This window comes from Hemitrygon akajei, chromosome 21 (assembly GCF_048418815.1).
Source record: "Hemitrygon akajei chromosome 21, sHemAka1.3, whole genome shotgun sequence".
Lineage (NCBI taxonomy): Eukaryota > Metazoa > Chordata > Chondrichthyes > Myliobatiformes > Dasyatidae > Hemitrygon > Hemitrygon akajei.
In genome coordinates, this window is record NC_133144.1 from 39,233,810 (window position 1) to 39,259,929 (window position 26,120).

General features: G+C 39.3%; 1 protein-coding gene across 4 annotated transcripts in view; it reads left to right on the top strand.

Annotated features, from left to right (window-relative positions):
• Window positions 1-26,120, top strand: part of LOC140714244 (AP2-associated protein kinase 1-like) — a 109,582-nt gene that overhangs the window by 72,527 nt on the left and 10,935 nt on the right. For 3 of the 4 annotated variants that reach the window (XM_073025283.1, XM_073025282.1, XM_073025284.1), the window contains 5 exons: window positions 72-253; window positions 10,097-10,258; window positions 19,330-19,550; window positions 21,612-21,769; window positions 23,205-23,321. In XM_073025283.1, coding sequence (XP_072881384.1) covers window positions 72-253; window positions 10,097-10,258; window positions 19,330-19,550; window positions 21,612-21,769; window positions 23,205-23,321 — 840 coding nt within the window. Of the gene's footprint in view, window positions 1-71; window positions 254-10,096; window positions 10,259-19,329; window positions 19,551-21,611; window positions 21,770-23,204; window positions 23,322-23,635; window positions 23,726-25,288; window positions 25,316-26,120 lie in introns of all 4 variants that reach the window. The other variant, XM_073025285.1, reaches the window with a different exon arrangement.

Below are 26,120 nucleotides of genomic sequence, written 5' to 3' on the forward strand. Positions count from 1 at the left end.
GCTGAATGATGAAATCTCCAGGAACAACCATCAGAATGTAAAATGTTTTTTGAAACTTTTGGTTTATGCAGGAACCACAGCTGCAAGTAATGGGCACATTGGTCAGTTACATGGTCAGCAAGCACAAATCCCACCAGCATATCCTCAGCATCTGCAATTGAAACCACAGGCACATCCGTTACTTCAACAGCAGTGTTTGCTGCCCCAACAACAAGCCTATTTACAGCAGCAGCAAATGCTTCAGACGGCGCAGGTATGCTCACATGCAATTTTTTTTCTTTCCATACAATCGCAAAAAACCGTGGCAGCTCTGTCAGTATCCATCACCTTGAACTCATTTCTCTTGACTGAATTATACTGTATTTTCCAAAAGAATCCATAAACACACTATTTCTTGTTGCCAGGTTTTGATCAAGCTTATCAAAATTGTTGAATTAATACACAAGTCCAAATGAAGGGTTTCAGTCAGAAATGTTGATTGCCCATTTCCCTCCAGAGATACTGCCTGACCTGCTGAATTCCTGTGTTTTGTGTTGTCCATTAAATTTATCCTCCAGCAGTGTTTCCCTTATTGACTAACCATATGTTGAAGAATCTGCATGTCTTACGCCCAGATAAATAAATAAATAAACATAAATAAATGTATAATCAGCATGCATTCCTTAAATATGCTTTGAAATCACAACTACTTATCAATTTTCCAGGAAAGAATAAGATTTTCTTTTCTCTAAGAGAGCGATTCCATTTTTTAAGCTTTGCAAAATTTACTTCTGTGGTTTCATTTTTTCTCACTTTTCATCTTCAGTAGTGTTCTTCTGATCTTGTTTGTTCAATGGAACTTTATTGCATTTTATACTTTGCTTAATTCAGCATGTTTCTGCGGAAACTTGTTTCTTCGCATTTCCTTCTTTTTCAATTCCTGTCATGCTATGTTTCGTGCTGAGTTTTACTGCATTAAATCTTTAAAATATATTTGAAACTTGTTTTGATTAATACTTGTGCCAAAAACTGCATCTGGTAATGATGTTACACACAGGTGGAATCTGTGTGTACATTAACAAAGGTTGGTGCACAAATTTATCTGTTGTTAGCAGTCAATATTCTGGGAAAATTGAGCATCTTATAATTAAATGCTGTCCACGTTACCTATTCAGGGAGCTTACTGTTGTGCTCATCATCACTGTCTACTTTTCACCCATACCTCCCGTCACAGAGTGCAAATGCCAAAGACCCACTGGAAGAAATTTACGATATCATTAGCTCTCCACAAAAGCAAGCATCTGGACAGTCTCTTCATAATTGCAGGAGATTTAAATTATCCTAACCTGCAGAACATTTATCCAAAATTCCACCAACATGTCACCATGGCCATAGAGAGGGAACAGACAGACTGGACTGTGTTTATACAAACAGACCCCGAATTTGCAAAGCCATCCCAGATCCTTATCTTGCATCCTCAGCTTGTCCTCTCTGACCACATCTAAATTATGTTAATCCCAGCATGCTGATGCCGGTCCCACCGCCTTGACGCTGCCTCGCCTCGGTTCTGCTACTTCAAATCAGTTTCAAGTCCACCTCAGCAATGGCCAAACATTGACTTGTTCTTCTGACTTGGGCCTGGGACCTGCTGGCTCGATTTGGCCTGTAAATGCCATGCCATGCCACAACCATCCTGCACTTTTGAGGCTTCAGTTTATACAGCAAAAATACCAGGTGGTACAGGTGGTTCAAAAGCTCAGCTCCAAAAGGGAAATTACAGGCTATTGATTGCAATGACCTTTTTCCAGAAAAACACTGATTAATACAGCAGTTCTGTCGACGTTTCGGGCCGAGACCCTTCGTCAGGACTAAGGGTCTCGACCGGAAACATCGACAGCGTACCTCCCTATAGATGCTGCCTGGCCAGCTGTGTTCCACCAGCATTTTGTGTGTGTGGTTGTTTGAATTTCCAGCATCTGCAGATTTCCTTGTGTTAATACAGTAGTTAGTAGTTTTGTTTGCTGCCAGTAAGGCATCACTCTCTTTTACCAGTGCCATCTTAAATCAGAAGCTCAATATTTCTCTATGTTCTTGATATTCATTGCTTATTTATCATTTTTTTTTAAATTTCCTTTTGTGTTTACACAGTTTATTGTCTTTTGCACTGTTGAGTGCGATCTTCCATTGATTCTGTTATGGTTATTGGATTTACTGAGTGTGCCCACAAGAAAACAAATCTCAGTTGTATATGGTGATATTTATGTACTTTGGTAATAAATTTACTTTAAACTTTGAGGCACCGAAAAAGGGCCAGTAACATTATGATGGATCCCACACACCCTCATTATTGACTGTTTGTTCCACATCCATCAGGGAGGAGGCTATGGAACATTCATGCCAGGACACTGGACTCAAAAACATTTACTTTTCCCAAGCAGTTAGGCAGAGCAACATCTCCACCCACTAATTTCACCACTATATTATTTCCTGTCAGTTACCTTGTATACAACCTAGCGTATATATATCTATGAATATAAGCTATTATTAGGTATTTATATTAGGACCTTTATCCCTTGTTTTTTTTGTGTGCACTGAATTGGATCTGAAGTAACAATTACTTAGTTCTTATACTTGTGTACAGGAGATGACATTAAACAATCTTGAATCTTTGAATTTATGTTCTTGCAAGTTGTCAGATTTCAGATGATAATCTTTATCACAGAATCGCTTGATCAGGACAGGAGGTTCTGTGAGCAAGAATGAGATTCCCAGATGGTATGTTGACTCCTGGGTGCTAGGGTCCGGAATATCTTGGATCAGGTCCTCAGCATTCTTAAGTGGGAGGGTGAACAGCCAAAAGTCGTGGTCCATATAGGTACCAATGACATGGATTGGACGAATGATGAGGTGAGTTAGGTGCTAAGTTAACAGGCAGGACCTTCAGGGTTGTGATTTCAGGATTGCTACCCATGCCACATGCTAGTGAGGCCAGAACTAGGAAGATTATACAGTTTAATACGTGGCTAAGTACATAATTAGTGTAGGAGGGAGGGCATAATATTTTTGGATCATTGGGTTCCCTTCCAGGGAAGATGGGACCTGTACAGAAGGAATGGTTTGCACCTGAACTAGAGGGAGACTAATGTCCTAGCGGAACAGTTTGTTAACGCTGCATGGTGGGGTTTAAACTAGAGTAGCAGGAGATGGGAACTGGAATGCCAGAACAGTCAGTGGAGAAGTTGTAAAGGCAGATGTTGGGAAGACCTCAGACAAAGTTAGGAATCAAAAGGTTGAGTGATTAGTGTCCTGGGCTGCATATATTTCATTGCAAGAAATATCGTAGGAAAGGTGGATAATAGTGCTGAAGATGAGGCAGCTGGTTTACAAACAAAGGCAATGTGTACTGAGGAGAGGCTGTTGATAGAGCAAAAATTCAATCAACACGATGAATTGCAATGTAAAAGATGGACAAAATCAAAGGTTAAATATAGGACTGAAGGTGTTGTATCTGAATGCGTGCAGTATACAGAATAATGATCTTGCAGAACAGTTGCAGATTGGCAAGTATGATGTAGGCATCACTGAATTATGGCTAAAAGAAGGTTATAGCTGGGAGCTTAATGCCGAAGAATACACATTGTATCGAAAGGACAGGCAGTAATGCAGAGGGGGTGGTGTTGCTCTATTGGTAAAAAATGAAATCAAATCATTAAAAGGAGGTGACACAGTGCAAAGGAACTGCAAGGATAAAATGACCTTGATGTGAGCTGTATACAGACTCCCAAACAGTAGTAAGGATGTGGCCTACAAATTACAGTGGGAGATAAGAGAAAAATGTATGCCAAAAGGACTATGTTACAATAGTCCTGGGGGACTTCAATATGCAGATAGGTTGGGAAAATCAGGTTGGTGTTGGATTCCAGAAGGAGGAATTTTCAGAATGCCTCCAAGATAGCTTTTTAGAGCAACTCAAGTTTAAGCCCAATAGGGGATTAGCTATTCTTGATTGGGTGTTGAGCAATAAATCAGAATTGATTAGAGAACTTAAGGTAAAAGAACCCTTAGGAGACAGTGATTATAATATGATTGAATTCACCCTGAAATTTGAGAAGAAGCTAATGTCAGGTGTATCAGTATTACAGTGGAGTAAAGGGAATTACAGAGGCATGAGAGAGAAGTTGGCCAGAATTGATTGGATGAGAATACTGGCAGGGATGATGGCAGAGCAGCAATGGCTGGAATTTCTGGAAGCAATTCGGAAGGTACAGGATGTATACATAGAAGTCAAAACCAAAAAGAAGGCATATAATAGAGCAAAAATTAGTGTGAAGTTAGAGGATCGGGAAGCTTTTAAAAACCAACAGAAGACAACTAAAAAGGTCATTAAGAAGGTAAAGATGGAATACAAAACTAAGCTCACCAATAATATTAAAGAGGATACCAAAGGTTTCTTCAGATACATTGTGTAAAAGGGAGATGAGAGTGGATATCAGACTGCTGGAAAACAATGCTTGAGTCGTAATGGGGGACAACAAAATGGCGGATGAACTGAATAAGTATTTTGCATCAGTCTTCACTCTGGAAGATACTTAACAGTGTGGTGGAAATTCCAGGTGTCAGGGGTTATGAAGGGTGTGAAGTTACAATAACTAGAGAGAAGATTCTTGGGAAATGATAGGTCAGAAGGTAGATAAGTCACCTGGAGCAGATGGTGTACACCCCAGGGTTCTGAAAGAAGTGACTGAAGAGATTGTGGAGACATTAGTAATAATCTTTCAATATCACTAGATTCTGGAAGATTGGAAAATTGCAAATATCTCCACTTTTCAAGAAGGGAGAGAGGCAGAAGAAAGGAAACTATAAGCCAGTTAGTCTGATGTTAGTTGTTGGGAAGAAGTTGGAGTTGATAATTAAGGATGAGCTCTCAGGGTGGAGGCACATGATAAAATAAGCCGTAGTTGTCATGGTGTCCCAAGGGAAAATCTTCTCTGACAAATCTGTTGGAATTCTTTGAAGAAATAACAAGCAGGATAGACAAAGGAGACCTGGTTGATTTTGTGTACTTGGATTTTCAGAAGGCCTTTGACAAGGTGTCACACGAGGCTGCTTAACAAGCTATGAGCCCATGGTATTACAGGAATGATTCTTGTATAGATAAGGGAGTGGCTGATTGGCAGGAGGCAAAGAATGAGAATAAAGGGAGCATTTTCTGGTTAGCTGGTGGTGTTCTGTAGGAGTCTGTGTTGGGACCGATTCTTTTTATGTTATATGTTGATGATTTGGATGATGGAATTGATGGCTTTGTTGCAAAGTTTGTAGACAATACTAAGATAGTTGGAGGGTAGGGTAGTTTTGAGGAAGTAGAGAGGCTACAGAAGGACTTGGACAGATTAGGAGAATGGGAAAAGGAGTGGCAGATGGAATGCAGTGTTAGGAAATGTATGGTTATGCACTTTGGTAGAAGAAATGAAAGGGTTGACTGTTTTCTAAATGGAGAGAAGGGATTTTGGGAGTCCTTGTGCAGGATTCCCTAAAGGTTAATTTGATGGTTGAGTCTGTAGTGAAGAAGACAAATGCGATTTCATTTCAAGAAGACTAGAATATAAATGCAAGGATGTACTATTGACACTTGGTGAGGCCTCACTTGGAGTGTTGTGAGTAGTTTTGGGCCCCTTATCTTAGAAAGGATGTGCTGAAACTAGAAAGGGTTCAAAAGGTGTTCACAAAAATGATCCCAGGATTGAATGGCTTGTTATATGAAGAGCATCCAATGTCTCTGGACCTGTATTTGCTAGAGTTTAGATGAATGTAGGGTCTCACTGAAACCTGTAGATTGCTGAAAGGCATTTATAGAGTGAATGTGGCAAAAATGCTTCCTATGGTGGGAGAGTCTAAGACCAGAGGGCACAGCCTCAGAAAAAAGGGGCACCTTTTTACAATAGAGATGAGGAGGAATTTCTTTAGCCAGAGAGTGGTGAATCTGTGGAATTCTTTGCCACAGGGTGGATGCTAAGTCTTTATGTATATTTAAGGCAGAGGATTATAGATTCTTGATTGGTTGGGCCATGAAGGGATACAGGGAAAAGGCAGGAGATTGGGGCTGAGAGGGAAATGGATCAGCTATGATGAAATGGCAGAGAAGACTTGATGGGCCAAATGGCCAAATTCTGCTCCTATATCTTATGGTCTCATGAAAAGATGACCTTCATAGAGTTATCTGATGCTATTTTCTCAAACTGCACTGGTTTTTTTAAGAAACCATACACCAGGGGCTGTTCTAGACCTAGTATTGGGAAATAAATCTGGTCATGTGACTGGAGTTTCATTAAGAGTGTGTTTTGGGCTTGGTCATAGAAAACTAAGGGTACTGATGAAGTGGCGTTTCACGTCTATATGAAAATGTTGGTGGCCAAGTAGTAAGTTTGCAGGTAGCACAAAAATTGGACTTGCGGATTGTGAAGAAGCTTCTCTAAGGATACTCAGGATATAGGCCAGTTGGAAATATGGACAGAGAAATTGCAAATGGAGCTTAATCTGGACATGTATGAAATGTGGCACTTTGGGAGGTCAGATATAAGAGGAGAATATAACGTAAGTGGCAGGACCCTTAAAATGTAACAGGGAACCTTGGAGTGCAAGTCCATAGCTTCTGGTAAGTGGCAACACAAGTAAATAGGGTGGTAAAGAAGTCACATGGCATACTTGCCTTTATCAGTCAAGGGACTGAATATAAAAATTGGCTTAAGTTGCAGCTATATTAAAAAAATATTAAGAATTGGTTAAGCCACATGTGGATTATTGTATGTATTTCTGGTCATCGCATTACAGGATGGATGTGGAGGTTTTTGAAAAGGCGCACTCGAGGTTTATCAACATGTTGCCTGGTTTAGCTTTGGAAAAAAGGTTTGGCAGGCTAGAATTGTTCCCTCTGGAGCTTTGGAAGCTGAGGGGCATTGATACGGTCAGGTTTTTTCTCTCATGGTGGAAATGTCACATACTAGGGGGCTTGGGTTTAAGGTAAGAGTGGGGGTTTAAAGGAGGTATATAAGTCAAGATTTTTTTTTACAGAATTCAAATGTACTGCAAAGGGTGGTGGGGAAAGCAGCTATGTTAGGACTGTTAAAAGTGGAATTTAACCATGTGTGGAATGGAGGGATGAAGACCATGTGCAGGTAGTTGTGCAGTTTAAATTGTCATAGTTGCCATAGAAATCATAAAACTAAATGACCTATTCCTTTGATGTAAAATGCTTTTAGCTTTCATGAGAAAGGATCTGAATATTGAGAAGTGAACTACTTGTAGAATATTTGATTACTGACCTGCCTTTGTAGCAAGAGTATTTCTGTGACTGATCTTAGGTGTGTCTAATCAATGACAACCCATGAAATACAGATGCTGAGGGGTTGAACAATGGTAATGCATTTAATATTATGCCTAGGTCATTAGATGCTGTTATTTTGAAGATAGCAATGTCTGATCTCACATAACTTGGAATTTACTTGCCACTTAACATCTTGTGACTGAAGATGGTCTTGCTGCTTAGAAATGTCTCTGGCACTGAGTCTGGCTCTATGACTCAGAAGGGAATGGGGTGAAGAAGCGAACTGTGTTGATGGTTAATTTGTTAGGGGAATAGAAAGGAAGTTCTGTGAACGAGATTACTGGATGGTATGTGGCCTCCCGGGTACCAGAGTCTAGGACGTTTTAGATTGAGTCCTCAGCATTCTTAAGTGCGAAGATGTGTAGCCAGAGGCAATAATCCATGTAGGTACCAGTACATGAGTAGGAAGAATAATGACATTCTGCAAAGTGCGTTCAGGGAGGTAGGTGCCAAGTTAAAGGACAGCACCTTCAGGGTGCTGCAGGTTACTAAAGCACCTTTAGTAATCTCAGGATTACTACCCATGCCTCTTGCTAATGAGGCCAGAAATGAGAAGATTATGCAATTTAACGTGTGGTGAAGAGCTGATGTAGGAGGGATCATTTTCCACTGCCTTTTCCACTGTTTCTGTTCTCTCATTTAATCTATTTGTTCTTTTTAATTAAGCTATGTAGCATTTGAAGTATGAAATGTAGCTATAAATGAAATTATCAGTATTATTGTTGTTGTAATATTACTATACCACAATAAGATTGACAAATGGACAAAAATAAATTGATTCAGTCACCAATCAGTGAGAGAAGTGACAGCGACGGGATGAGGCAATCCTTCTGATGTCAGGCCTGTATTCTGTTGTTGCAATCCTGAGGCACTGGCCAAGATTTGCATTCGAGAGTCTGTTTCTGTTTTGGTTCTTGATAGAGTTCATTGAAAAAAACAATGACTCACATATGTATGTGGAGGGGAACAGTGTGAGTAGGAGCATTGCAATAGCTCTTGTGTTTTTGAATTGAGCTTGGGGAACCATGTTGATCCAAAAGTCACTAACCCCAACGTCCTTCTGTTGTGCTTTGAGCAAATCAGATGTTCCCATTTCCAAGATCTCCATTTGAAGAGTTGCCTCATCTATGGAAGGCACCAGCCTTTTGGCTTCTGCAGTCCACTGGCCGTCAGCCGAAACGGAGAACGGCTGTCTCAGGAAGAGGAGGATGTCACCTGAGAGTTTAGGGGAGCCTTTAAATTGTTCCCTGATGTTTTCTGCCTGGCTCATCACAAAATCCTTCATCACTGGATCCTCCATCATTTTGTTCTTCTGGCAATGCTCCTGCAGACGTGGAAAGTGCAACTTTCTCCAGTGAATGTCTCTCTCCAAAAGGTTCAGCTTTGACCGGAAAGCTTCAGTTGCCTCATATATGTCCACAACAGTGTGTTTGTTGCCTTGTAATTGCAGATTAAGTTGATTTAGATGAGACATGATGTCACACAAAAAAAGAACGTGCCATCACCTTGTTGTCACTTACTTAAAAACCTCTTAAATCCTTGGGCTTTTTGGCTCTGCAGGTTGGATAAAAATGACACAAGCTCATTGCGCAGGTCACACACCCTCTCCAGCACACGGCCTTTGCTCAGCAGTCTACGGGGACGTAGGTCAAGTGTACGGTGTGGGATGAGATTAAAACAAATTAGAGCAGCGCGCGCTTTATTTACGTGTTATGACAGTTGCGTTCATGTAAGTGTCAATGGGTCAACGCGGTCCAGACATTTGGTTTTCGCGGTCTGCCTATTGGGGTTCTCTGGCTCAGGCTCCAAGCTACATTTAATGCATATTGTCATTTGAAACAGTAAAAAGTTGAGATTTCTTGTGAGGTAATTCCATAAATAGTAAGTTGGGCAGCACCACTAGTGTTAATTCACTTTCGAAATAATTGAGTTTTTTTCATTTAATGTAATATATTGGTACAACAGTTATCTTTGAAGATTAGAATAATAGCTTTTAATTTCCAGTTTTTAAAAAAATCAGATGATTATTAACCCTATTTTCCCAATATAAGCTATACCGGAAAACACCTAAAATTAATGATGGCTTACTTGAAAATATTCCCATGTTGTACTTGTCAACTTAAATTTTAACTTTCAGACCTTAATGGTGAGAAAGTTACTCGCTTAACCTCATTCAGTTTTGTTGTTTATATTTGCCATTTCCGTAAGAATTTACTGATAATGATCAAGATTAGAAACATCTTTATGATCTCAGACCAAAACGCTGAGTGTTTATTCATTTCCATAAATACTGCCTGATCTGCTGAGTTCCTCCACCATTTTGCATGTGTTACTGTGGATTTTCAGCATCTGCAGAATTTCTCGTGTTTAACCTTTATAATTTGTTACTCTTTTTCTACCAATGGCCTCAGTTCCTTTGACAGGCCAGGTGATATTGTAGACACTGTAGCACCACCAAAAATATGCGTTTGCTGCTTTCTTATTCCAAACTTAGACTGGCAGCAATGTGTTCAAAATTAACCACGATAGCTTTGCAGAGTTTGCAACAAAGATCCTGGCATTCTGATTAAGTGCAGCTGTGAATAAAAACATAGTACAAGAAGTGCTATTTTTGAAACATGGAGAATATTCTGTTATTGCTGCAGTTGAGGAAGCCACTTTGTAAAAATAGTTATTGATGAAACTTGTTGTTTTTAACTCTAAATGTTATCAAATCTGTGCTGTGTATTGAAACAGCGATACCAAATGATCCAGCAAGCTCAGCAGCAGATGATGCAGAATTACTACCTACAGCAACAGTACACAACAGTCATGCAACAGCAAGCGGCTTTGCGGCAGATGATGGCACAAGGATGCATTCAGCAGCAGGTGATCCTGCAACAACACCCACAAGCTCTTGTAAGTACTTCAATTTAATTTTGATTGCTTCCTTAAATGTTCCCTCAATTTTTTTTACAAACATTTTACACCAATTTGAAAAGTGAATGATGAAAGCTGAAAATTGCATCACTTTATTTTTCCACATTTCAACAACTGCATCAAGATATAATTGTGTATTCATTTTAACAGGATAGCATTATCAAATATTGAGTTGTAGTAAGAAACGATGGAGCCAAACCGTGAGATATTAGGCATAGTGAGCAAAATATGTCTAGTAAGTGGGTTAGAAGGAGGGTCTGGGAAAGAATCAAATTGGAAAAGTCTTGATGACTGAAGGTATGGCTGCCAGTAGTGGAGAAAAGAGAGAGGGGAAGAGTACATGGAAGTCCATAGAGGAATAGTTGGAGGAATCAGTGCAGGAGTAGGTTTCATAATTTAATTACTGAGTAAATATATACTGTCCAAGATGAAAATTATGAATATTATTTCACCTGAATCTGCACTACTTCTCTTCCAAAATTGAGATGAAGGTGATCATTTCAAACAGCTGACTCTGATTAATAGTTTTTAAAACTCTCCATGATGTGGAATTAGAATCTCATTGTTCAAGCTGATTAAATTCACTCTTTTCTGGTTGTGTGTTGGGGTCATTGTATTGCCTTGTTTAAATTTCAGCATATATCTAAAGTTGATTGTCACTGCTTTGATAAGATTTGAACTAATGCCCTCTGGATGTCAGCTGCTGATGCAGACCAGGTTTAAAGGGATGGTGAAGAGGCTGACATTTAAGAGTGGAGATTTTGATGATACAGCTGTTAATTAGTTTTGATTAGGCTGTAGGTGAGTTGCTTGTTTTTTTTATTTATAATTATGAAAGATTTTTGCCTTGCAGTTGAACTTGTACAAAGATGTTTAAATAGCACCTTTCACATGATTTCTGAATTGCACATCAGAGCCAATGAAATGCTTATGAAGTGTAATCTCTGTTCCAATATAGGAAGTTCAACTAATTTGTGGTCAGCATACGCTTTCAAATTTCTTTTAGTGCAATTGAACATGAACTGAAAATGGAACAGAAAACTTTGTGGGGGAGGGGTAGAAACACAAATAGGGCTTCTGGATCTCTTTTGTTCAGATAGGTCTTTGGTTTAAAATATTAACTAAGATTTAGCTTAGAATTCCATTTTGAACATAAAACATTTTGTAGATAAAGTATAAATAGGCATAAATACTAACCCTGAAACTGATGCCCACTTCACACATAATAAATTCTTAACTCGTACAAAGGAAATTTTCAGGATGTGAAGATGGGCATCATGCCCTGCTTCCCTGTTTTTTTTTCCTTATCAGTCTTGGAGTGCAGTAGTGGTGGTGTTGAAAACACCAAGTGATTAGTCCTGCATTTATATCTGGTGCTCTACAGTAAGTTGTGACCTTTATGTGGAGGAAATGATCTGCTTCAAGTTGATTTTAACTATATTTTGACTGGTTCTCTGCAGTCTTATTAGAGAATAGATGTATGATGAAGTTTTTTTAAACAAACATAAATGTATTGTTCTGTGGGAGATTCAAACCATTTGTCCTCAATAATACACCAATATAAGACTTTGATTACAAAAGATTTATTAGTACATTACGTAAACGAAATCTGGATGCTTCCTGTAATGCCGCATTTCATATTTTTCTACATTTTCTACATGCCACTATGGTAAAGCAGACAACGTAATCAAGGACCCCACCAACCCCAGATATTCTCTCAGACTGTATCAAAATTTTTTGGCAGCAATACATTACAACACATAGTAAAAAGCTATAAATTTCAATAACAAATGTATTTATACTTCCTCGAAACACTGATAATATGATTTGTATGCATAGCATGCAAAATAGTTATTCATTGTATCTCAGTACATGTGACAACAATAAAACAATTTATGAATTTATTTTGACATGCCTTTGTGTTTCTCTCTTCTCTCTCTCCCTCTCCATCCATTGATGATTTTGTCTACAGCTTAACTCCCTGTCGACCCAGTCCTTTCATGCCTCTATCTGAGCTATTCCCTTTCTCCTGTCCAGGCCTACCAAATCCTTCAGAACTTAAGCCTCATGTTGTTGCCTTCCTTAGTTCCGATAAAGAGTTTTTGACCTGAAACTTTAACTCCATTTCTCTCTTAACAGATGTAGCCTGATTCAACTGGCTGAGTATCTCCAACATACTTTCAGATTTCCACATTTAATTTTCCATAATAATTTGTGCCACAATGTCCTCTAGTGGATAACCAATGTAATGTAATTACATAGATAAGCAAAAGGCTGTCAATATGACATATGTGACTGTCTTTTACATTTCATTCTATGTTTTGTGTTTTTGGCATGATATGTTTTAAAATTATTTTATTTTAATTTACATTTATACTATTATTGTAATCATGAAAGTGGGGGAAGGCAAAACTGCTGGTGTAACACAGTGTACTGAATTTTAGACATGATGGAGGGGGAGGTTCCATTACTTTTTATTGAGAGCATTATGGCAATTCTTCGAGAGGATATCCTGGAGCAATTGCCCATTAGGCCACTTGGGTAGAATTTGGGAATAGGAGAGCAATGAGCACATTTCTGGGATTATAATATAGGCCAACCAGTAATCAGTGGGAACAGTTAAATAAGCAGAAAGCTGTAAGAGAAATACAATTGTGGTCATGGAGCATTTCAACTTTACCCATATTGACTGGAATTGACTTAGTACAGGGGCCTAAATGGGCTGGTATTTGTTAAGGTCAAGGTTGTTTTGTGTTTTGCTGCAATATGTAGAGGTCATGTTTGAGATGGGGCTGTACGCAGCCTTAGGAAATGGATCTAGGCAAGATAATGCAATGTTGCACAGATAGGGTAACTGCTTGGTATCAAAAACCAAATGGCAGAGGTTTAAGGTGAAGAGAAATTTTTTTAAATAGGATCCAAGGGGAAATGTGTTTTACAAAGTGGTTGATATCTAGAATGCTGCCAAAGGAGGTGTGGTATCAGATCCAAAAACTGTTTCAGGGCATTTTAGGTAGGCACTCAATAGGCAAAGCATGGCAAGAAATGGAGCTAATGCAGGTTAATGGGAGTAGTAGATGGGCAAGTCGGTTGGCAATGATATGTTGGATCAGAAGGCCTGCTCCTGTTTTATGACTCTTGAATTTTCCTTTAGGTTATGTATTCTCTTTGAATTAAAAAGAATGTTGAGCATGTCTTTGGTATTGCCATTGGTTTTTAATTGGCTAGATGTTGAAATCAAAGATGTACTGTATCACTTCTACCTTCTAAAATTAATTATGACATTAAATGTAATTCAGATTGCAGTTTGAATCACTGTTTTGAATTTCTGTCAAACCAGTTTGATTGTAATTTGATAGTGAATTTAATAGTGTCATTATATTCCTTATGTTGTATTATAATTCAAAACAAGAAATTTACCATTTCACAAATAATGTTTTTGTGTTAAAACATGGATTAAGATGTTAAAAACCCAAAACTGGGCAATGCTGCATCATAGCTTGCACATTCATTCCTTTTTGGGCCAATGTATTGTTTTAAGATACCGTTCAATTACACTGGTTACCACAAACTTTCTTTTCTTGGCCAGAAGGCTATTTAAAATCAGCTCTCTGGTAATGTACAAGTTGTCCCATTCTTTTTTAAATGTAGTTTATCACATTACACTCAGCAGATTAGTAGTACTAATTAATTTGCTAACAATATAAATCCCGGAACATAGCAGATTTAAACTATTCAAATTCATTCAGATACCATGCTTCAACTGTGCAATTCCATTCCTTTTGAATTAGTCAAAGTAAGTTGATCGGAAGTTATAAAAATAGATTGGAAGTAGCTTCCATAAGCTTCGACCTTTTTAATTGCCACATAATAAGCACATTGGTGAATAGTAATTACTTTTTTGATACATCCCAACATGCTATTATAATCTTTAAATATGTATAATACTATGCATATTTATTTATTTGCAGCAACTTTACTATATCACCCAATTTAAAAAAAGCTTCATATATGATCACTCAATTGCATTCTCCCAATGTTTACACTGTAATACAGTAGATTTTAGGTGCTGTAAATTAAGCAAAATTTTAATGGATTTCAAAACTGCCCATTGTGTTTTAGAACTCATTTCTTAAATTAAAATTCTCATTACATGGAGTACTTTAATGCTGTGAGATTTGTCCTTTACATCTCTCCATTTTCCACTTCCTTTCTGCTGATAATCTCCAGTCAGGGTTTCCAGTTATCTCTCTTACATGGAACTAAATTAAATTGTAAAATCAGACCCTGGTTTATTTATACCCAATTATTTAAAATTGTATTTTGGAAAAATGGCATTCATACTGTCCCCTTGGTGTACATTTGATATTGTCCTAACTTAGGACTTTTTAAACTATTTAATAGTAAGTGGTAAAACCCTCAGGTAGCAAAATACTGCAGCTAGTAAAGCTGTTGCCTGATGATGAGCAAATCATCCTCTTGAATTTTGTCATTTTATCGAGTTTTCATGTTCTTTCAGTGATGATGTAGGTTTTCTCTGGGTACACTAGTTTTCTCTCTTATCCCTAAAATGTACTGGTTGTAAGTGGCCATTGTTGGACAGAGTTTATAGGTATATGGGAATAATAGGTTGAAGTAAAAGTAGTTGAGAAATGGGATTGTTCTGAGAATTGGCATAAGCTGGATGGACTGAATGGCCGCATTCTCTATTGTGATTAAACATACAAATATATTTACTGTCAGTGACATTATAAATGCAAACTGAGATTTTTGACAATTCAGAGTGCTGGATAGAGGGAGTAGTGCCACAAGTCGAGAGAATGCAACATTGTCACCCTTTATAGGAACAAAGGGGACAGAAGCGACTATAACAACTACAGGGAATCTCCTTGCTGAGCATCGTTGGGAAGGTCTTCGCCTGCGTGGTCTTGAACAGATGGCAGAAAATAACTGAAAGGGTATCCCGAGTCTCAGTGCGGTTTCAGGTCAGAACGCTCCACAATCGACATGATCTTCTCCGTTCGACAGTTACAAGAGAAATGCAGAGAGCAAAGACAACCACTGTACGTCACTTTCATTGACCTCACGAAGGCCTTCGAGCTTGTGAGCAGAGACGTCCTGTTCAAAATCCTCGCTAGGATTAGTTGTTCCCTAAGGCTCTTCAGGATAGGTCAGTCATTCCACACAGACATGAAGGGCGTCGTTCAGTTTGACAGCTCTTCATTAGAGGCCTTCAACATCCACAGCAGTGTGAAGCAGGGCTGTGTGCTTGCTCCCAACCTGTTCGGCATCTTCTTTGCAGTCATGCTGAAGCACGCCTTTGGAACATCAACTGATGGTGTCTACCTCCACATCGGATGGGAGGCTGTTCAGTCTGTCCTGGCTGAGGGCGAAAACCAAGATTCATGAAGTACTCATCAGGACATGTTGTTTGCAGATGATGCGGCACTGGCAACACACTCTGAGGAGCAACTGCAACGCCTCATGGACAGCTTCTCACGAGCCTGTCAGGACTTCAGCTTGACCATCAGCCTGAAGCAGACCAACGTGTTGGGCCAAGGCGTTGAGCACCCCCGTGCCATTACCATTGACAACTACGAGCTGGAGGTAGTTCACGAGTTTACATACCTTGGCTCCACCATCACAGATAGTCTCTCCCTAGAGCCCAAGATCAACAGATGGATCAAACGAACAGCCTCAACATTCGCCAGAGAATGTCTGGGAGAACAGAAAGCTGATGACGCACACCAAGATTGCAGTCTACAGGGCCTGTGTCCTCAGCACACTGCTTTATGGCAGCGAGACCTGGAGCCTCTACTTCAGACAAGAGCAGCGTCTCAACGTCTCCCACCTTCGCAGCCTGAAACATGTCCTGGACAGCAAGTGGACTGACCGAGTCACCAACAATGAGGTCCTGGCCTGTACCCAGATACCCAGCCTCTTCACCCTGATCCAACAGTGCCATCTCCGCTGGCTGGGCCACATACACCGCATGTCAGACGGAAGGATCCTGAAAGACCTGCTGCATGGGGAACTGGCCTCTGGCAAGAAAGTACAAGGGCGACCCCATCTTCATTTCAAAGATGTCTGCAAGAGAGACATGAAGTCACGAGACATGAACGTCGAGAGGTGGGAGGATATTGCAAGCGATCGCCCTCGCTGGAGGCTGGAACTATGCAGAGGTCCAAAAAGAGGCTTGCTGCTGAAGAAAAGCACACTTGCCGAAGAAACAGCACCAAGACAACACTGGAGGACAGCGCCTTCAAGTTCAGTCGCTGCAGCCGAGATTGTCACTCCCGTGTGGGCCTCTACAGACGCTGCTGTACCAACACAGATTGAAGCAAGACTTTCCAGGCGCAGGTCCATGGTCTCGCGAGACTAATGGATGCCATCATCATCATCATCATCATCATTCAGCATGGCTTTGTCAAAGGCAGGTTGTGCCTTGCAAGCCTGATTGAATTTTTTGAGGATATGACTGAACACATTAATGAAGGTAGAGCCGTAAATGTAGTGTATATGGGTTTTAGCAAGGCACTTGATAAGGTACCCCATGCAAGGCTTATTGAGAAAGTAAGGAGGCATGGGATCCAAGGGGACATTGCTTTATGGATCCAGAATTGGCTTGCCCACAGAAGGCAAAGAGTGGTTTTGGACGGGTCATATTCTGCATGGAGGCCAGTGACCAGTGGTGTGCCTCAGCGATCTGTTCTGGGACCCCTACTCTTTGTGATTTTTATAAATGACCTGAATGAGGAAGTGGAGGGATGGGTTGGTAAATTTGCTGATGACACAAAGGTTGGGGGTGTTGTGGATAGTGTGGAGGGCTGTCAGAGGTTACAACAGGACATTGATAGGATGCAGAACTGGGCTGAGAAGTGGCAGATGAAGTTCAACCCAGTTAAGTGTGAGGTGGTTCATTTTGGTAGGTCAAATATGATGGCAGAATATAGCATTAATGGTAAGACTCTTGGCAGTGTGGAGGATCAGAGGGATCTTGGGGTCCGAGCCCATAGGACACTCAAAGCTGCTATGCAGGTTAACTCTGTGGTTAAGAAGGCATACAGTGCAATGGCCTTCATCAATCATGGGATTGAGTTTAAGACCTGAGAAGTAATGTTGCAGCTATATGGGACCCTGGTCAAACGCCACTTGGAGTACCGTGGTCAGTTCTGATCGCCTCACTACGGGAAGGACGTGGAAACCATAGAAAGGATGCAGAGGAGATTTACAAGGATGTTGCCTGGATTGGGGAGCATGCCTTATGAGAATAGGCCTTTTCTCCTCGGAGCGACAGAGGTTGAGAGGTGACCTGATAGAGGTGTACAAGATAATGAGAGGCATTGATCATGTGGATAATCAGAGGCTTTTCCCCCAGAGCTGAAATGGCTAACACGAGAGTTCATAGTTTTAAGGTGCTTGGAAGTAGAAACAGAGGAGATGTCAGGGGCAAGTTTTTTACACAGAGAGTGCTAAGTGCGTGGAATGAGCTATCAGTGGCGGTGGTAGAGGCAGAAACGATAGGGTCTTTTAAGAGACTCCTGGATGGCTATGTGGAGCTTAGAAAAATAGAGGGCTATGGGTAAAGCCTAGGTAGTTCTCTGGTATGGACATGTTCGGCACAGCTCTGTGGGCCGAAGGGCCTGTATTGTGCTGTAAGTTTTCCATGTTATTGATGTTTTAGCTGCAGTTCTAATATTTAAAAGTTAATTTTACCTTTGTTTTAGTGTTTTTAAAGCAATCTTGAATCCAGCATTCATTTTACAAGTTAATCAATTTAAAAAATTTGGAATAATGTGCAGCATTAGATCAATCCTAATGGTTTTCCATTGGTTTAATCACAGATCTGTCCAATTCTAAATGAGAAGCCCTGCCATTGGATATTTATTATAGTTGACCTATTTCTTCTCTCTCTCCCCCGGCTTACCTATTTCTTTTAAGGATGTCATTCAGATAACTTGTCTGCTAACTTGCAAAATAAAAGTACTAAACAACATGAAATTAACTTTTGAAATTACAGGCAAAATACACAAAGTTTAACAACAGTAAAATGATCTGACTAAATCAAATTATATTTGCTATTCTCACATTCCACTCCATTGAAATCAACCTACTAGATTTGTAGAGACTTGATGTGTATTAATTTCTCAGGATGATCAAGTCATTTCCAATTGCAAAGCTGCCATGGTAGCACCTTATTGTCCCTCCTTCATTACTCACAGACTTAATATTGCCATAGTAGTTTGCCAAGCTGTTTTAAGAGTCAAGCCCTTTGTTGTGGTTATGGAGTTGAATATAGATGAGGCAAATTTTTGCCCCTGAGCAGCATTAATGAACCAAGTGTGATTATATGATTGATCTTTGTTTTAAATATTAAATTTCAGATGATCAACTGACTTGAGGTTCTGCTGCTGCCACGTTAGCACCTTAGACCATAAGACATTCTGTTCCATGTCTTACTAGGCCATTGGCTGATTATGGTCGAAAGCTGCTTGATCTGAGTTCCTCTAGCATACTGTTTGTTGTTCCACATTCCAGCAACTGCATTCTCTTTTGTCTTCAGTGCCTTAACTACTGCTTAGTTGAAAGTCTATATTTACTTGCTGGATGTCCTGTGCTAGGCTACAGAACTCCATAGAGTAAATCGATTGCTTAGAATCCAGTTAAATGGGTAAAAGTGGCAGCACAGAGTGGAATTGTCAGCTGTCAAGCAAAAAGTGGTTCCCTGTAAATTGGAATTAGAACAACCTTTTAAGTATAGGTTCTATTTGATCCTAATTTCCAAAGCTTACCTTCTGAAGGGTATCATTAGACCTGTGATTAAGCAAGCCAAGGACTGGGTGCAGAAATAAAGGTGCATTTTTTTTGGTGTATGGGGAAGGTGATGATAGGAATTTTTTGATAAACTTGCTCTGGGTTTCAGAATGGTGTACTGGTATTACAAAGCCATCTAGCTCTTCGCTGAATATGATGTCGGCTTTTTTTTTCAGAATTCATTGTTGCCTTGGACACAAATGAATAAGTAAAATTTGACTTGTGTACATTTGCAGACACATATGCAGGAAAAGACTGAAGTTCCCCAAGCTCCACTTCCGTCCCAGCAGACAGCCAAACTGTTGTCACTGACGCCACCATCTTCGCCGAAAGTACGAGCTGGTCATAGGAGAATTGTCAGTGATGTTCCTTTCAGCAGTGTTTTTGGAGTGCCTGCCAGTCATTCCTCTCAACAACTGGCAGCAGCTGCTGCTGAGGCAAATCTTTATAAATCTAAGTGAGTTAATTGCTGTAGCTGTACTGGTTTAAGTAGTACTTCGTGACGTTTGGGGAATTTGTCACTCTCTGTGAATGATTACAAGCCTCTATCTTGCAGAACAGAATTAAATAATGTTTAAGATTTTCCAAGCTAACAATATCTCTATAATGGTACTTGTGTTCATTAATTGGAACCAAATACTGAAACTAAAATGATTCATACAACCAGATTCTCCCTTTTAAAATCTGATAATCTCAGATATTGGAACACAGATTTACAAAATAAAAATTGAAATGGATTTTGTTTGCTGCAAAGTAAAACAATTTTGGATGCACTGCTGAGGATTTAGAGTAGAATGGCCCAGAATTTGTGGTGACCTATGAGGTCGTATCACTTCCTGATGACCTGGCAAAATCTTTTAAGTGTTTAGGATGGTTCAGCAATAATTATTGATTCTTCAGGTGTCTGTTGGTTAGTTGACCATGGATGTTGTATTCCAGCTATCTATGTGAACGCAAGCCCAGGGCAACACAACATGGAGAGCAAACTGTTGCCCATGTAGCAGGCTCCCCCCCCCCCACACACAGCTGATGAATCCAAGGGAATGGCAGAGACCAGGACAATGGTGTTACAGAAGTTGTCAGTCAGTGTTGAACTCAACGCAGGACTGCCTTACGGACTCCAGCTCCAGATTATTCTTCAGGATTTACTCCCGAAGCCTTCCCCATGAGTAGGCATAGCTACAATGCAGTGGAGGTTTGTGATCGGAGCTTTCCTTCTAGATGAGTTGTCAACCATGGCTGACGAGCCCCACTGGCCCAAAACGAGTGGTTTTAAGGTGCCAGTAACCTGCCTTTGTCCCTTCTCCTGTCAGTAGAAATGGTCCTGCAGGCTTAGTAGCTAAGCCACATATGAAGGCCAGGAGCTGGACTTAGTTGTCAGAGGCTATTAGAGAAGTACACCATTGGGAGCATTTAATAGATAGTGGTTGATTATACCCACTAGCACCCCCAGCTATAACAACTTTAAGGAACTAATTATTAATCAGTAAGCCATTAAAACCTAAACTTTGCGTAACTAAATGAAAAACATTTTAGGACATCTTACACATTTGTGAAAATGCCTAAATTTATGTACTTTCAAATGAATTCTGTGGTACAATGGTGCCCATATAGTGTCGCTTACTCTGTGGCACAAAATTTGAAAGTTCTTGAGTTCTAGTGGTGTCTGTCTGGAGCTTGTACATTCCTGCTAAGATTGCATGAATTTCCCTGAGGTACTTGAATTTCTTCCCGAATTTATATGCTATATTGGTTAATAAATTAGTTGGCTACTACAAGATGTCCTTGGTGTAGGCTATGATAGAGTACTCGGGATAGTTGATAGGAAGAGAGACAAAGTTAAGTGAAATAAGTTGGGGAAATGATTAGAATTGCTCTGAAATGTTTTGAGCTGGCAGATAGGCTAAATGTTGACCTGTGGTCTAGTGGAATATGACCACAGCTGAAATATGAAGGCTGCCTATAGCTTATCCTTTATAGTTTGCTGGATCTAGGTATATGTTTGGGATTTCTTCATCAAGCTGTACATATGTAAAATAGCCATTTTTGCTGTTGGTTGCAAGGATTGGATGCCTGCAGGCATTGTTAGTTTACCCTTATTTACTACAAAATTATGGCCAGTATTTCATTTTGTTTCTAGTATTGAGAAAAATCAGTGAGTGATTTTCAGTGTTAGCCTCCACTCCCAGATTCCAGCTTGTGAAAGTTTTACATTTAAGATATTGCCTTTGCTTTTGAGGTATTTATTAGTCGCACTTAATTTATGAAAGGAATATGTTCCTGGAAAACATTTTGCTGAGCAAAATTTTGTAACTCAGGAAAGTTAGGAAAATTGCATATATTAATTTTGGACTTGTTCACACCTCACAAAAAAACAATGTGCCATTTGTTATGGTGAAACATATCTTGTAAGTGGAGTGTTCATAAATTAAGGAATACTTGTTTAGGCAAACTTCTTATCAGTGAGTGACTGAATATTGCATTTTCTATTGTTTTAATGTGGACTTTTCTATTCTAGATCAGCCTCAACAAGTCCTGCAGTTTCCCCCAAAACATCACAGCAAAATATTTATAATCCACCAGATATTTCCACGTGGAATCCATTTGGAGATGACAATTTTTCCAAGTTAACAGCAGAGGAACTTCTCAATAAGGAGTTTGCTGAGCTACGAAAAGGTAAGTGTGTTTTCCTATTCTGAGATGGCACATTTAGCCCAACCTTCAGAAATTGCATCATTTGACACTTGTATTCCACATATCACAGAACAGGTGATTTGTGAGTATCCTAACTGGAAATCGTGGAACCATTCATATTTTATGTTTTGTTTTATATAAGTTTCATTTGGTGGCTTGCCGTGTTGTGTGGGAATTTTGAGAGTGGATATACTGTAAGTATTAAAAATCCACTATACAAAGAATGCTACCGCACAGGAATAGGCTCTTCAGCCCACTGTGTTGGCGCTAGTCATAATGTTTAATTAATTCCATCTACATGCACATTGTCTCTAATCCTCTATTTCCTGTCTGTTTGAGCCTGCCTGAAATATTGTTATTGTTTACTTCTATCACCTCCCCTGACAGCATGTTCCAAATATCTAATACTGCAATCTCTCACCACTCTGTTTAAAAGAAACAGCCTCACAGCTCCTTCAAACTTTGCCCCTCCCAACTTAAACCTATGCCCGCTAGTATTTGATATCTCCTTCCAGGAAAAGGACTACTAGTTACCGTATATATTACTAGTTCTCATAATATATATATATATTTAAACAGTTTTCCCCATGGCCTCCAAACGTATTAGTTATAAGAAGAGATTGGATAAATTTGGATTTGAAAAAAATCCAAATTTATCCAATCTCTCCTTATAGCTAAAAACTCCAATCTAGGTAATGTCCAAATGAATCTTTTCTGCACATTCTCCAAAATATCCACAACCTTTCTGAAATGTGGCAACCAAAATCCAAATTTTATACACAAAGTACACAGCAGATGCTGTAGTCAAATAAACACGTATAAACAAGCTGGATGAACTCAGCAGGTTGGGCGGCATCCGTTGAAAGGAGCAGTCAATGTTTCGGGCCGAGACCCTTCATCTCAGCCCGAAACATTGACTGCTTCTTTCAACGGATGCTGTCCAACCTGCTGAGTTCATCCAGCTTGTTTGTCCAAATTTTATACAACTGCAACCTGACTTCTCAACTTATATGTTGCTTGCCCTGACTAACAAAGGTATGCATTCTGTAGCCTTTTCTACTTGTGTCCACTTGCAATAGTTTGTGGTCCTATTATCAGTTTTGGTTTCCTGATTTAAAAGTTTCTCAGTTTTTTCATTAAGGATATTTTCACTGATTTGGAAAGCACATTACTTTGTTGATAAGGAGAAACTGTTAGAAGCTGGAATTGAAATGACTGACCCAAAAGAGTTCATACTGCAAATATAAAGTCTTGGTATTCTACAAAGATGTAACTTGACCACATGAGCAATAAGATGGGAGTGGAGAGTTATCACTTAGCAATGTTACCACTTCACTGAAATCTCTGACTACATTCACTTTTAATGGAAGTGGTTACTGTGGATAACTCGATTTCCTCTTTAAAATTCTTCCAACAGATAAAGATGCAGAACAGAAGAAAGTATCAGCTGAAAATATAGCTCAAGGGTTTCCTTCTGGCATGACTCTACCCCAGACAGATATTTTTGGAGCATCACCTTTCACATCAGGGACAGGTTTGTATTAATATTTGAATAATTAATCAGCAGCAACAGACTCCCTACAATTTTGCCATTGGTTGCAAATAATCTTTATTTTGTAAATCTGTATCAAATGCATAATGTAAAATTATTAGGAATTTTCACTTTGTCAAGTGAATTTAATAAGAGAATTTGAGCCCATTGTGAAAGCTTTTGAATTAATCTTTCAGACCTTTGTAACATAGCAATATACTTTTAACTCTGAGCACATGCAGCTCACCAGCGAATATGCATGAAATTCTCCCTTCTGTTTAAACTACTTTCTTACTTCCTATCTTTCTCTTTATAAGAAGCTAAAATATCAATGGACACATTAGAATCTAGTTCATCGGCAACTATTTCTGATCCTTTAATACATGGGCCACTATCTGACTTCCCAGGTAAGGATCAATAAATAAAAAGGATTTTTTTTATTTTCTTGTGAGTATCAAGAATTCACAGTTGTTACATATCTGCAGATGTGGAAGTGTGACTATTTAATTAGTGAAGTACCTTCATTGAATGCTTCAATGGATTAGTGTTACAAAACAGAAGATACTTATTTTCCAGAAGATTTGAAAATACTAATTGAAATCACCATAACTATCTGATCAGGTTTTTATAGAAATTTTGATGCACAAAGAAGCACAAACACTTCATAATATAACACAAATCTTCAATTTAGTTTGGTTTCCAAACACATGATAGTACAGCATTGGAATAGGCTGTTCAGCCCAAGATGTTGTGCCAAACTAATTAAGCTGATTGTACCTTTTTTAATTCCTTCCACCTGCACATGGTCCATTTCACTAAATTCTTTATATATTCATGTCCCTTTTCAAGAGCATCTTAAATGCATCTGTTATATAATATAGCAAAACTTTCGCACCCCAGGGGCTTGGCACTGAGCCTACAGCGTTTCTGGACTTTTGATATTACCCCTATTAATGTTTCAATACACTTTCAGTTTACCCTTTCTTTAGGTGTCATATAAGGATATGTTTTCAATAGAGCTGGTGTGTTTGAAGTGAATGCAGGAAACAGGGACCTGGTAGGTTTGGAAGGAACTGGGGAAATAGGGCCCTGGATGCTGGGTTCTGCATTTTTAAAGGGAGAACAAGAAATGGGGCCTTGTTGAGTTTAAAATGCATGTTGATACTCAATTATCAGTTTTATTGTACCTCAAGACAACGGAGTTGAATGTAGTAAGGTGAATGAAGAGCAGGACTTCAGTAAAGTTTAGATGATGCTATACTAAAAAACAGAGAAAAGTCCTGAGAGGACTTTGCATATATTGGAATGGAACAATATAAGACATAGAAGCAGGAATAGGCTATTTGACTCATTGATTCTGTACAACCATTGCATCATAGCTAATTTATTATTTCTCTGAACCCCATTTTCTTGCCTTCTTCCCATAACCTTTGACACTATTACTAATCAAGAGCTTATCAACCTCTGCTTTAAATATACTCAATGATCATCTCTCTATTTTAAGGCTGTGCCTTCTGGTCCTGGACTCCTCCACTATAGGAAACATCATCTTCACATCCACTCTATCTAGCTCTTTGAATAATGGATAGATTTCAAGGAGACTCCCCACCCCCACCCTACCCCAGTGAGTACTGGCCGAGAGCCATCAAATATTCTATGTACATGAACCCTTTCATTCCCAGATTCATTCTCATTAACTCCTCTAGATCCTCGCCAATGAAAGCACATGCTTTCTTAGATAAGGGATCCAAAACTGCTTAGAGTACACCGAATGCAGTCTGACCAGTGCCTTAAAAAGCCTTAGCATTATATCCTTTCTTTTATATTTTAGTTCTCTCAAAATTAATGCCAACGTTGCTTTTGCATTCTTTGTGTGATATCAAGTGAGTACTCGTGATGTACAGGTGATTTTGTGTATCATATTGAAGGTAAAATAAGTCTTTGTTTAATTTTCTTTATGCTGTCAACAGTTGACCTCCTGATTTGTTTGGGAAATGGTAAGGAGATCATTTGCCTTGTTGTGTAAAATGTAACAAAGATGGATGATCAGCATGATTTAAAGTTACCAGCAGTTTTTATTAATCTGTGCTACACACATGTCACAATATTCATTCCAAAGATTGCTTAAAGCATGCAGAATAATACTCTATGTCTATAGCTGTAGTTAGAATTTTCAGTATTGTGTTCACTCAAATTATACTTTTTCAAATATCGTTTGAGGGGGAAAAGTAATCCTTTTCTTTTACTCTGCGCAGTTATGAGTTTATTGGAGTCTTTTTTTGTAAAGTTCAGACAATTAATATTGGTAGATGATTTAAGAGAACTAAGACCATAAGGTATACAAGGGATGATCGATAGGTCCGTGGTCTAAGGTAGGAGGAGTCAATTTTAGAAAACCTAGCACATTTATTTTTCAACATAGTCCCCTCCTACATTTACACACTTAGTCCAGTGGTCGTGGAGCATACGGGTCCCTTCTTTGTAGAAGTCGGCACCTTGGACCTCCAGAAGTGGGCAACAGCAGGGGTGATCGATAAGTTTGTGGCCTAAGGTAGAAGGAGATGTGTTATTAACTTCAAACTTTCTGCATAATCACTCAGAGTTGAATTGCGCGTGCATGTAACGAGAGCTGTATAACTCATCTCCTTCATAAAGGCCTTTCAACATTCAATAGGTTTCAGTGAGGTCATAGAAACATAGAAGCATAGAAAATAGGTGCAGGAGTAGGCCATTCGACCCTTCAAGCCTGCACCGTCATTCAGTATGATCATGGCTGATCATCCAACTCAGAACCCTGTACCT